Source organism: Amblyraja radiata, chromosome 15 (assembly GCF_010909765.2).
Source record: "Amblyraja radiata isolate CabotCenter1 chromosome 15, sAmbRad1.1.pri, whole genome shotgun sequence".
Classification (NCBI taxonomy): Eukaryota; Metazoa; Chordata; class Chondrichthyes; order Rajiformes; family Rajidae; genus Amblyraja; species Amblyraja radiata.
The window spans coordinates 14,960,384-14,973,916 of NC_045970.1; the positions used below are offsets into that span (position 1 = coordinate 14,960,384).

A 13,533-nucleotide genomic window follows, 5' to 3' on the forward strand; every position below is an offset into this window, starting at 1 on the left:
GGGTTGGTGGCAGTGTTGATTTCAGTAGGCCTAGCGTGGGAGCGGCTAAGCTGTATGGGTTGGTAGTGGTATTGGTGTCGGTTGGCCTGGCCTAATATCGGCCAGGTATGCGGCGAAGTTCGGAGTCAATAGGCCTGGCCTGTGCGTGGCAGGGAACGTAGCGAGGGTCAGCGGTGGAGGCACCTACAGTGGCCACTACCTGCCATGGCCGGGAGGCATGTCCATTGCCGTAGCTTCTTCCCATGGCAATGGCACACGGGTCTCGGCCTAGTAGCGATCAGGTGCACCAGGCTTGATAATGCTTCAGTGAAACTCCTTGGGACACTTTTCTTTGATAACACTGCCATTGAAATGCAAGGTTGCAGACTCTTTAAACTGCCATCTGTGGGCAATATTTGTATATAATTAGTATATAATTAGTCGTACTGGAAGAGTATATAATTAATCGTACCGAATGGCCCTTCCCTGGTGTGGGAAACTTTGTACAGCCATGTTCATTTTCTTTACTGATTTGAACCTGCCTCAGATATTTCTCTCCAGTTGCTTGCTGTAATTAACTTTTTCACTGCCCAAAGCTAATTTCATCATGACAGCTGCTCTCGAGTGTCAAATGGACTCCTGCTGATGGTGATAAAATAGCTCAAGGTTTTGTGATTTTTAAATCACTAGCCAAAAATACAACGAAACCAATATTGCTCACAGAATCAATCACCGAGATGACCCAGATGTAATTAGAAAAGTGTCATGTCTGCCAATGAATTTCTTCAATAAGAGTAAAAGAAGTGTGGAAAGAATGTGTTGACAGGAATCCCACCCAGATATATTTTTAAATGTCTATTATCAAGCAACGGGATTACTTTCTTTTTGTAGAATTTTCAATCTTTAACTGCCAAATATGGCATGGTTTAAAGGAAGAATTAATGAAGCTGTCATCTCAAAGACGGACTATATGAAGAGACAGTCAGGCTTGTGAATGAATACACAAATGTTTCATCATTCAGCAGTCAGTTATTTCCCACACACACAGCACCAAAATATAACGATACAACCAGTGATCATTAGCTAATCTGTGAACTGTTGTAACAAATCACGTCAGGACCTCTTGACTAATTAGGCAAAGCCGACAAACACATAACTAAATGTGGGCAACATGAAATAAAGCCTCTGTCCCACTTTCACGACCTAATCTGCCGAGTTTGCCCTAGACTCATACTCGCAGCATTATCCCATCAAACCATACAACCTTTCCATGACTACAGGCTTCATCATTTTCATTCATAAAAGACCAAGCCTGAATTCATCCACACAACCATCTATGGATGAAGGTACTATTTGCTGTGAAAGCCATGGTAAGAGTACCACTGCAGGTGGACACACCACTTCACTCCTGGATGCAACAGGGCACTGTCTTCACCTGCAAAGGGAGCACAATGCTGAATAAACTATTTTCTCTCTCTCTCTCAATAGAAGTTTACTTCCAAGTTGTCTCTCCTCAGCCTTAGAATCCACCTTTATCCCCGCACGAAGATATCGCAGCTCAATATACAATTGCAATTTGCCGATATGTGTCTAAATATGTTTAACATCCAATAGCCAAAGGTTGGTAGCTTCTTATATTGGGCATAATTGGAAATCCTCCAATGCTCTCCAATGCTGGTATAGGGTACAACGCTGCACACCAATTCTTCAGGAACTTAATTTAAAAAAAAAGACAGAATAGTCAATTAATTTTGATGATCTAATTATACAGATAAATCCTGTTTGACATATTTGTAGTGTGCATGCCGCCTCCATTCTTAAACAGATGCACTATAAACACCTGCAACATAGTAACAGGTGCAGTTTGGTTCATATATGAACTCATTCATTAACTTCGCTTGCTACTTTAAGTGGAGGAAAATGGGACCATTTTCTGTGAGGCTAAAAGATAACAGTGCAAAGCACATCACAAACTGTGTACATCACGAGCAACTTTCCTTCAATTCCAAGCACCACAAATTACTTCTGAACCAGTGTGGATCTTGCCTTTCAGGCAACAACCATTGTTCAGCTGTCGGAATGAAAAATTTCAGTCGTGAGCCTGTGCTCACTAATGCATTGTGCAAACTAGAAATTCTCTGAATATTCTATCCCAACAGAACCCAATTCATTGCATTGAAGTCAACTAAGTTTACAGCAGGGATAAAGATGAAAGTATAATTTTGAAACATTCAATGCCTTTGGAATTCTCTCACAAACACTTGTATAAGTCAATTTTGTAGGTAATGTAAAATAGCTTCTTATCAGGAAAATACTCTAAAATCAAACAGCACCATGAATAATGGTTAAGTTGCCAAATTCTACAAAGTTTCAGCAAGGATATTCTAGCCAATTGAAAGTTGGAAGAACGTGACCCAATCTCATCATATATTGAGGGAAAATAACCAGATTGTTTTGGGTTTTTTTTGCACTGACTGTTCTGCATTTAGCACTATATTTTATTGAGAACTATGAATCCCTGAGGCTTAAAGATTTGTAATACATAACAAAATCCATATTGTTGTTTTCTTGTTCCTTTAAGCACAAATTATTCATGCAGTGAAGTGATGCTGGATACTTATTTGTGAACACCTCAGGTACAAAGATGCCATTATTTTCCAGAATGTTATATATTGAAAGGAAATGGAACAAAGATGGTTGAAGCAGAATAGATAGGAAATATAAGCACAGATAATTGTTGAAAATAGCAGCAAAGGGCTGTTTTTCCGTGGTGTAAAATAGCCCTAGGTAAAACTAGGTGTCTGCTTAAAGACGCACCAGTTGTATTAATGATCTGCACGGCGCAATTTCCAAATTTTTAGATGACACAATACTGGGAGGTATTGTGAGGTTAATGGTAAAATAAGTCAAGGAGGTATAGAGGTGGGTGGAATAGGTGATTGATGAAATGTAATACTGAAAAATGCAAGGTTGGTAGGAAAAATGAGAAGAGATAATATAAATGAGGGCACAATTGTAATAAAGGTAAAAGGATATAGATGCCTAGATTTACACGCCAATTTGCTGAAAGTGATACATTGAGTAAATGCTGAAATAACTGGAGAATAATTTGGTGAATAAGTTTGCACAGTTGCTGCCAAATGTTTTCAGTTTTCTTTCACACTTCCAGTAACTTTTTTGTTGATGGAGATATCAAGAATTAACCAGAGGGTGGTGAACTTGCGGAATTCATTGCCACAGACGGCTGTGGAAGCCAATTCTTTGGGTATTTTTTAAATCGGAGATTGATAGGTTCTTGATTAGTAAGGATGTCAAAGGTTATGGGGAGAAGGCAGGAGAATGGGATTGAGAGGAAAAGATAGATCAGCGATGATTGAATGTCAGAGTAGACTTGGTGGACCAGATGACCTAATTCTGCTCCTATAAATTATGAATGTTTGAACTAAAGAGCACACAATTAAGATAATGAGCAAAATAATCAAATGTCAAAGGAGGATTTTGTTTTTACACATGGAAGAGCAGTAACTTCAATTATAAAGTCATAGAATCTTACAATGTAGAAACAGGCCCTGTGACCCAACACCCACACTATCCACCAGGTCCCATCTACACTAATCCCATCTGCCTGCATTTGACCCATATCCCTCTGAACCTGTCTTATCCATGTACTTGTCTCAATGTTTCTTAAATATTACGATAGTACCTGCCTCAACTACCTCCTCTGGCAATTAGTTCCATACACCCTTTCTGTGAAAAAAGTAATCTCTCAAGTTCCAATTAAATATTTCCCCCTTCACCTTAAACCTATGTCCTCTGGTTCTCGATTCTCCTACCCTGGGCAAGAGAATCTGTACATCTACCTGATCTATTCTCATGATTTTATACACCTCTATAAGATCACCCCTCATCCTCCTGTGCTCCAAGGAATAGAGTCCCAGCCTACTCAATCTCTCCCTACAGCTCAGGCCCTCGAGTCCTCATAAATCTTTTCTGCACCCTTTCCAGCATGATAACTTCTTTCATATAACATGGTGCCTAAAGCTGAGCACAATACTTTAGATGCGGCCTCACCAATGTCCTGTACAACTGCGACATGACTTCCCAACTTCTGTACTCAATACTCTGACTGATGAAGACCAATGTGCCAAAAGCCTTTTTAGATTCAAGATTCAAGATTCAAGATACATTTAATTATCTTTACGACCGTATCTAGCTGTGATGTCAATTTCAACAAACTATATACCTGCACTCCTAGATCCCTTTGCTCTACAACATTCCCCAGAGCCCTATCCTTTCACTGTATAGGTCCTACCTACGTTAGTGCTCCCGAAATGCAACACCTCACATTTCTCTGCATTTAATTCCATCAACCATTCCTCAGCCCACCTGCCCAATCGATCAAGATCCTGCTGCAATTTTTGACAACCATCTTCACCATCTACAATACCACCCATTTTTGTGTCATCTGCAAACTTGCTAATCATGCCATGTACGTTTGATATATTGATATAGATGACAACTAACAATGGGCCCAGCACTAAACCCTGAGGCACACCACTAGTCACAGGCCTCCAGTCCAAAAAGCAACCTTCCACCATCCCCCTCTGCTTCCTACCATGAAGGCAATTTTCTATCCATTCAGCTATCTCTCCTTGAATCCCATGGGATTTAACCTTCCAGAGCAGCCTACCATGTGGGAACCAATGTTGAATACCATGCTGAAATCCAACACTACAGCTCTGCCTTCATCGATCTTTTTAGTTACATCCTCAAAAAACTCAGATTCATGGGACACGATCTCCCATGTACAAAACCCTGTTGACTATCCCTAACCAGCCCTTGTCCATCTAAATGCCTGGATATCCTATCCCTCAGAATACTCTCTGGTAACTTTCCGATGACAGATGTTAAACTCATTAAGCTGTTAATTGTGTTAAAAAGAGATCCGAATAAACTCATAAAATACAAAATGAGTAGCATGTGGAGGACATGGGTAAGCAACGTTTTAGGTTGCGATCCTTCTTCAGACTGATTGTGGGGGTGAGGAGAAACCTGGAAGAGGTCTGGAGTGTCAGTGTGAAGCCAGCCATGTTGGCGGTGAGGGGAGGTATCAATGCCAGATGAGTGGATAAAGGCTGGAGATGAAAATGAGACAAGGGGGGGGGGGGGGGGGGGGGAGGGCAGAACAAGACAGAAAGGAGCCAAGGAGACACAACAACATCAGGTGAGGAGAGACGAGGAGTAAATGAGGAGTGAAATTAAAGCCAGATGGAAGGATAAAGGTGGAAGGGAAAGGAAGGGTGGGAAAGGAGGAGGTGGGGTTGGATAATGGGAGAAATAGGTGCACACCAGAGTGTGGGACACAGGAAACATAGAGGAGAATAAGAGGGGCGGGTACCTAAAATCAGAGAATTCAATGTTTTTTCTGTTGGGTTGTAAGCTACCCAAGCCAAATATGAGATGCTGCTCCTCAGGTTTGCCTGTGGAATCACTCTAGCAATGGAGGAGGGCCAGGACAGAAAGGTTGGTATTGGAAGAGGAAGGGAAGTTAAAAGTGTTAGCAATCGGGAGATGGAGCTTGGCGTGGCGGACCCAGCGCAAGTGTTCAGCAAAACGGTCGACCAGTCTAGATTTGATGGTTCGCATGGCCCCCTTCTCTGCTTTAATCATTCTGTAAATCTGTTAATTTATGTATTCAATCAGATGGCTCGCTGGAAATATTATTATGTTTATTCAAATGACTCCAAGTCAATAACAGTTGTCGCAAGGAGCAATTAGTTCAAAGTGCCCCTTCAACTAGTCTCAGAATTAATAATCGTCCATGCGTCTGCAACATTTGTTTGCCAACGTTTTTAAATCATCTGAAGTTGCGCATTAGATACACTTGGATGTAATAGAGTGTGGGGGTTGGTTTATTGCTTACTATTTTACAAATGTGAGGAATAATTGAATTATCAGAACACACTAAACATCATTAATCTGATGATGTTGTCAGGCAATGGGCCAGATTTTGCAGTTCTAGCATTGTATTATTAACATTGACAGTCAACGTTGTCAGCAATTTCAAGAGGACGTACTTGTGCAGTTAAATATGGAAATCGAGGAACTGGTGCTAACGATTCTATCTCCTCCACAGAATGCCATTTATGTAGTTAGCATTATCAGTGAACCGTCTAACACTTCAGATATTTACAGACTATAATTTCTGTAAAATACCATGAAAATGTTGTCCTTTATTGCCTGAGATATGTGAATTTTTCATGGAGTACCAGCATAATGACTGTTTACCAAATCCTCTGTTCTGAAAAAATATATGGTTTGTGCGAAATATTGTCAAAACACATTTCAAAGTACAATGTATAATAAAACAAAGTAGCATAATTTAAAACAATTAAGTCAATATATCTTTATATCAATAGACCTGGGCATGGTTTCTCTACATGATTAGAAAATGCATACCTGGGTGTGAGTTTGGATTCTTCTAGCAGTTTTCTAAATTCTTCTTTGGCCTGGAGTAGTTTACACTTTTTCTCTTTGTATTCTTCTTTTATTCTTGCTTTGATAAACTGCTCAAAAATCTTTAATTTAAAAGCATTGCAGCATGAGTCACATACTTGAAGATGCTCTCAATTTTATTATAATTCATTTCAAAATAAAACACATTAATTTGATGATTTATGTTGTCATTAAAACAATAATTTATTATATATGCCACTGGTAGAAGGCAATTGAACTCATGTTATTTAATAGGACATATAATTCATTTATTTCATAGTTCTTAGAGTGCTCCATATCTTACATATATGTACAGTGGCTTGCAAAAGTATTCATACCCCTTGAACGTTTCCACATTTTGTCAAGTTACAACCACAAACGTAAATGTATTTTATTGGGATTTTATGTGATAGACCAACACAAAATGGCACATAATTGTGAAGTGGAAGGAAAATGATACATGTTTCAAATTTTTTTACAAATAAAAAACTGAAAAGTGTGGCGTGCAAAAGTATTCAGCCTCCTTTACTCTGATACCCCTAAATAAAATCCATTGCAACCAATTGCCTTCAGAAGTCACCTAATTAGTAAATAGAGTCCACTTGTGTGTAATCTAATCTCAGTATAAATACAGCTGTTCTGTGAAGGCCTCAGAGGTTTGTTAGAGAACAATAGTGAACAAACAGCATCATGAAGCCCAAGGAACACACCAGACAGGTCAGGGATAAAGTTGTGGAGAAGTTTAAAGCAGGGTTAGGTTATAAAAAAATATCCCAAGCTTTGAACATCTCACGGAGCACTGTTCAATCCATCATCCGAAAATGGAAAGAGTATGGCACAACTGCAAACCTACCAAGACATGGCCGTCCACCTAAACTGACAGGCCGGGCAAGGAGAGCATTGATCAGAGAAGCAGCCAAGAGGCCCATGGTAACTCTGGAGGAGCTGTAGAGATCCACAGCTCAGGTGGGGGAATCTGTCCACAGGACAACTATTAGTCGTGCACTCCACAAATCGGGCCTTTATGGAAGAGTGGCAAGAAGAAAGCCATTGTTGAAAAAAAGCCATAAGAAGTCCCGTTTGCAGTTTGCCACAAGCCATGTGGGGGACACAGAAAACATGTGGAGGAAGGTGCTCTGGTCAAATGAGACCAAAATTGAAGTTTTTGGCCTAAATGCAAAACGCTATGTGTGGCGGAAAATTAACACTGCACATCACCCTGAACACACCATCCCCACTGTGAAACATGGTGGTGGCAGCATCATGCTGTGGGGATGCTTTTCTTCAGCAGGGACAGGGAAGCTGGTCGCAGTTGATGGGAAGATGGATGGAGCCAAATACAGGGCAATCTTGGAAGAAAACCTGTTAGAGTCTGCAAAAGACTTGAGACTGGGGCGGAGGTTCACCTTCCAGCAGGACAACGACCCTAAACATACAGCCAGAGCTACAATGGAATGGTTTAGATCAAAGCATATTCATGTGTTAGAATGGCCCAGTCAAAGTCCAGACCTAAATCCAATTGAGAATCTCTGGCAAGACTTGAAATTTGTTGTTCATAGACGCTCTCCATCCAATCTGACTGAGCTTGAGCTATTTTGCAAAGAAGAATGGGCAAAAATTTCAGTCTCAAGATGTGCAAAGCTGGTAGAGACATACCCCAAAAGACTTGCAGCTGTAATTACAGTGAAAGGTGGTTCTACAAAGAATTGACTTAGGGGGGCTGAATACTTTTGCACGCCACACTTTTCAGTTTTTTATTTGTAAAAAAATTTGAAAACCATGTATCATTTTCCTTCCACTTCACAATTATGCACCACTTTGTGTTGGTCTATCACATAAAATCCCAATAAAATACATTTACGGTTGTGGTTGTAACGTGACAAAATGTGGAAAAGTTCAAGGGGTATGAATACTTTTGCAAGCCACTGTATATATACATCTATCTATATACAAAAACATTCAGGCAATGCATGTTAATGATCCCTTTTCGATAAAAAAAACTAAGAAGCAATGTAAAAAAGATGAAGATAATCATTTTAAATAAAAATGCGAGAGGAACATAAAATAAATAAAGAGTGGAAAATAAACTGTTCTTGATATTACCCTGATACGTAATGGATATGCTGCTTAGAGTGTGGCTCAATGTTCATTGATGGCATGGATTATAGAATAGTGATGAAAAGATGGTTTGAGAGAAAGTGAGAGACATATAAGAGACAGAAAGAAAGAGTTTAAAGATATATTAAATTTTCAAAGATAAACCTCAAACACTATTCTAAGGATATGCTGTGTTTTGTATTTCCTTGAGTGTTCATTGTTGAAATTTAATTTAAATTGATTAACAAATAGAATATCACCAATAAGTAAGGAAGAAACTGCAGATGCCGGTTTACACCGAAGATGGCCACAAAATACTGGAGTAACTCAGCGGGACGGGCAGCATCTCTGGAAAAAGCAATGGGTGATGTTTTGGGTCAAGTCCCTTCCTCAGACTGAATCTGAAGAAGGGTCTCAACCCAAAACGTCACCCATTCCTTCTCTCCAGAGATGCTGCCTGACCCGTTGAGTTACTCCGGCATTTTGTGTCCATCATCAATATGTAATAGATGTACAGTCATTATGAACACTATTTTGATATAGGAGTCTAATTTTTTTTTAATGTAAAACATTCTTTTTTGGGCTTTTGTAGAATCTAACTATTTAATATTAAGAAGATAGTTATTACCATATATCAAATAAAAATTAGATAATTGTGGCAAGCTAATATGAATAAACATAATAGGAACTAATTATTTGGAACAATAAATTGAGGTAGATTCTGAATTCATTTTATAAAAAATAACAACTTCATAATCGATAAAATAAAACACCAGAAAGAAGATAATCAATAGGGATAAACTGAGTTCTTTCAAGGCACTATCTTATATTTAAAATTTAGAATAACAATGGCTAATAGTGTTCATTACTGAAGGTAATTTCAAAGTTCACACATGAAGCTAATGATGAAATCAGTGAAGTTCATAAGTTCAAGCAGCAGAAATTGGACCATTCAACCCATCAATCATGGCTTATCTATCGTTTCCTCTCAACTCCATTCTCCTGTCTTCTCCCCATAACCTCTGAAACCCATACTAATCAAGAATTTCCACCATAAAAATATTAATTCACTCCACAGCCTCTTGTGGTAATACATTTGGTTGATTACTGAGTCCCCTTTCTATTAACTCATAGCTATAAACAGGTTTAAAATGTATAGAATTGTGCAACGTTGGAAGATTTAGTATTTCCACTAAAGCAGGCAGAAGACATGAAGGTTACTACATTCAGATATGAGTCCATTTTTTATTCTATAATAATTATTGTGGAGTCTTGGTCGCATAATTATTAATTTATAGCCAGTAAGTTTCAGGTCTTCAGAATGAACATAGTTTGAAATCTTACATGAAGTTTTTATACATTTTTAACTTTTTCTTTTTGTTTCTTATGTTTCTCCCACGTTCTCTCAATTCTATCTTTTCATTCCTCCTCTACATCACTGTACAAAAATGTACAATTATATCCCATTTAAAATTCCCTAATTTATACATTGTTTGCATTCAAAATGTATATGGTATGCTAATCCCTCAAAAAAGGATGAATTGTTAATTGAACGAGGAGCTCAAACCCAATTTTAACAACATTCAGTCTGAAGAAGGGTCTTGACCCGAAACGTCACCCATTCCTTCACTCCAGAGATGCTGCCTGTCCCACTGAGTTACTCCAGCATGTTGTGTCTATCTCCAATCTTAACAAAGTTATGTTTTCATATTTCCTTACAACAGGGAAGGAGCCATTTCGCCCAATGTTTAAGCCAGCTCTCTTATTATTCTTAACAACACACATATCTCCCTTATGCCTCATCTCTCACATATACCCATTAATAACCCCATGGAATATTACAGGCTTACATTAGGGATACTTTGCAGTGGTCAATTAACCTAACAACCAGTTTTTGGTATGTGGGAGGAAACTGAAGCAACTCAGAAAACTCGCATAGTCACAGGCAGGGAGAACATACAAACTCCACATGGGGAAGACAGAGATCAGAATTAATACTAGATTATTGGGACAATGACCTATGTGCACCACTTGCAGCATAACTAGAGGAGATCAATGGGCTTGCAGTTGGATCAGGCATTGCATACCCATCTACTGTGCATAACTTGGCAACCACATTCTTCCTCCTGGCATGTTCTATTGCTGCGCCTAGTCTCCACAATCTCTCACACCTCCCCATCAGTGGCTACATGGCGATCCCTCAAAGAATACTGTTGCACCTGATAGGTGGCCTGCTTGTTAATCAGGCTGATAGCTATGAGGGATTCCTGGGGAAAACAAAATGTAAAGGATGTCCTGATAGTAATCTATCCTTCTGCCTTTCATGTTCATCACACCCAGTAATATGCAGCGGCCGACACATCTCAATGATAAATCTATCTCCAACTAGAGGCTGGACTAGCAGACTGGATAATATGAGACATTCGATCAGATTGCTGTTTGAGTGTACAGAGGTAGCAGTAAAACATGACATGGATCAGGACCACTAATACTGACTGATCTACAACTGGTGCAGTTGTTTTTCCTGTTTGCTGATCCACAGTAAATAATGCATATGATAGCAGGTTGAAATTCAAAACCTTGCTTAAAATTTAATCTGTAAGATAGGTGTAAGGCAAACACTGTTCTTTTGTTGCAAATCTTGCTATAATATTTCAGAAATGAACCTCACTCAAATGATGGTCATAGATGTGTGGCTTTCTCTGGAAGCTTTATGTCAAGACAATTCTGCAATATATGTCGCAGAGTTGAAAACTCATCTTGGACTGCATTCTCCTCTTCTACAATGTTTCTTGGAAATGCAGTTCCAATGTAAACCCGCCACAGCTATTGAAATCAATAAAGCTCAATTACTTCATAACAGCAGGTACCATTTAAGGAGTGCACATTAAAGTACACCATTCTTCTTTTTGTTCTGGATGAAAGACTCTTTGTACAACGCAATCCATTCGGTACACTTGATGTGGGTAAAAAGGATAAGCTTTCCAGAACGTCTCAACGGTGTGTAAGTGGCATGCAGCTTGACTGCTCAAAATTACGCTCTTCTAATTGAAAGTTGAATGCTTGAGTTAACATGGCACTTTGCAAAGAATGCTTTAGATACAGAATTTAATAATTTAAAGTTCCTTTTGAGATGCATTTCCCTAACCAAGAGGGAGAACTGCAGGCTTTACATCATTTTACCACTCTAGCTTACTTAAAAGAAATAATAGTATGATTTTAACAAAAAGTAAAGGCAGAAACAGAAAAAAAACTGGCACCATTAAAATACTTTCTTCAAAACGTTGTTCAGATACCTTGATAGTTGAAGGTTTATTTTTTTTTACATTTTCCTATTTCAGGGAATACTTGCAAACAGTAGGAATATTTCATTCAACTAAGATTGCCTTTGTTTCATCCGAAAGGATATGCATCCGTTATTAAATATTTACTTCCTCATGAAAGATTAATCACACTTGTTGAAACATATTCTGTGCATTTAATATTAATAAAATAAATACCTGTTTACGTTCCTCTGGGTTTAGAAGGAGATAACGAGGGTCAAACACTATTTTGTGCAACTCCTTTTCCCACGTAGAAAATGCGGAGACCTAAAGAAATACATTTAAACTGTTTTAGGTTTTGTCTAACAGGGAGCGTCAAAATGAGGTCACATTTTTGTTGTGTTTATATTCATCAGCATTTGGCAGCACAGTGTTTACAGTGCTTAGATTAGTGCAGTTCATTTCATACAAGCCTGAACACACCAGATAGGACACACAAGAAAACATCATTTGTCCCGTGAGGCATTTATAGACTATTAATAGTTGAAGGATTACACAAAGTATAGCTTTGTTACAAGATGATAACAAACTTTGAGGATGATGCAAAGACGGAATGAGGAATGAAAAGAGCAATTATCCTCATGACAATTTTGGGATACGTTCCTGTCCTGAATCATTGTCCACATTATAATAAAAGTACCTCCCCTCTCATAATTGTGTTTATAATAAATACGAGGGAGGGGGTGGGGGGTGGGGTACTTTTGTTATATTTTTGGAATTTCGCCTGACTGGTTGATGAAAATAAATAGTTCCATTAATCACATTAAATTTGGGCAGTAATTATATTAAAACAATTGATTTTTTGCATGTCAGTATAGTTTGAAGTGCACGTGGTAAATCACTTACAATTCAGATCATGGTGGCTGTGAAAATTCAATTCAATAAAACATCTAGAATTTAAAAGATAGGGCTGCTGATAGTGGTGACCACAAAACTGCTGGATTGCTGTAAAAACATGTGTGGTTACCAATGTCCCTCAGGCAAGGGAACCTGCCATTCTTACCCACTGTGGCTTCCATGTTGCTCCTGAGCAGCTAACATGGTTGACTCCTAGATGCCCTCTGAGGTGACCTGGTGAACCACTCAGAGGTAACCCATTCAAAGGTAGTAAATGCTGGTCATGAGAGTGATGAAATGAGTGATTCAATAAAATAGATAAAACTCATCAAATATTGCAGGGATGAAAATAAAGTGGAACAATTAATTCCCTAAATCTACAAACACATGTCGATAGCCTTGTTAATATAGTTTGAATTCAGCAATGGATTTTTATAAGTGCAACATGCCTTCAAACTGCAACTGGAATAAAGATATTTACAGATGGTGGGAAACACTCATGAATGCAGTTGCCACAATGTCCTCAATATTTGCAGTCAATATTATGAAGACTTTCAAGATGCCGAGACACCTCCATTGAGAATCACAAATTGTCCCAACTCAGGAGCCCAGACCTGATCTTGGACACAATTGAGAACTCCAAGTAGCACAAATTGTTCATGAGAAATCCACAGTCTGAAAAGTAATTTCCAGTCTTATGGGCCTGTCCCACTTAGTCAATCTTTTAGGCAACTACAGGTGACTAGGCTGTCGCCACATGGTTGCCAGGGTGATGCCTGTATGGCCATGAGTAGTCACCTCA

At 38.8% G+C, this 13,533-nt stretch overlaps 1 protein-coding gene across 1 annotated transcript in view; it reads right to left on the minus strand.

Annotated features, from left to right (window-relative positions):
• The window catches only part of tcerg1l (transcription elongation regulator 1 like), a 712,622-nt gene that overhangs the window by 67,630 nt on the left and 631,459 nt on the right, over positions 1 to 13,533 (minus strand). The window contains exons 10-11 of the mRNA XM_033033658.1: positions 12,072 to 12,161; positions 6,439 to 6,557 (exon numbers count right to left, since the gene is read on the minus strand). Coding sequence (XP_032889549.1) covers positions 6,439 to 6,557; positions 12,072 to 12,161 — 209 coding nt within the window. The remainder of the gene's footprint in view (positions 1 to 6,438; positions 6,558 to 12,071; positions 12,162 to 13,533) is intronic.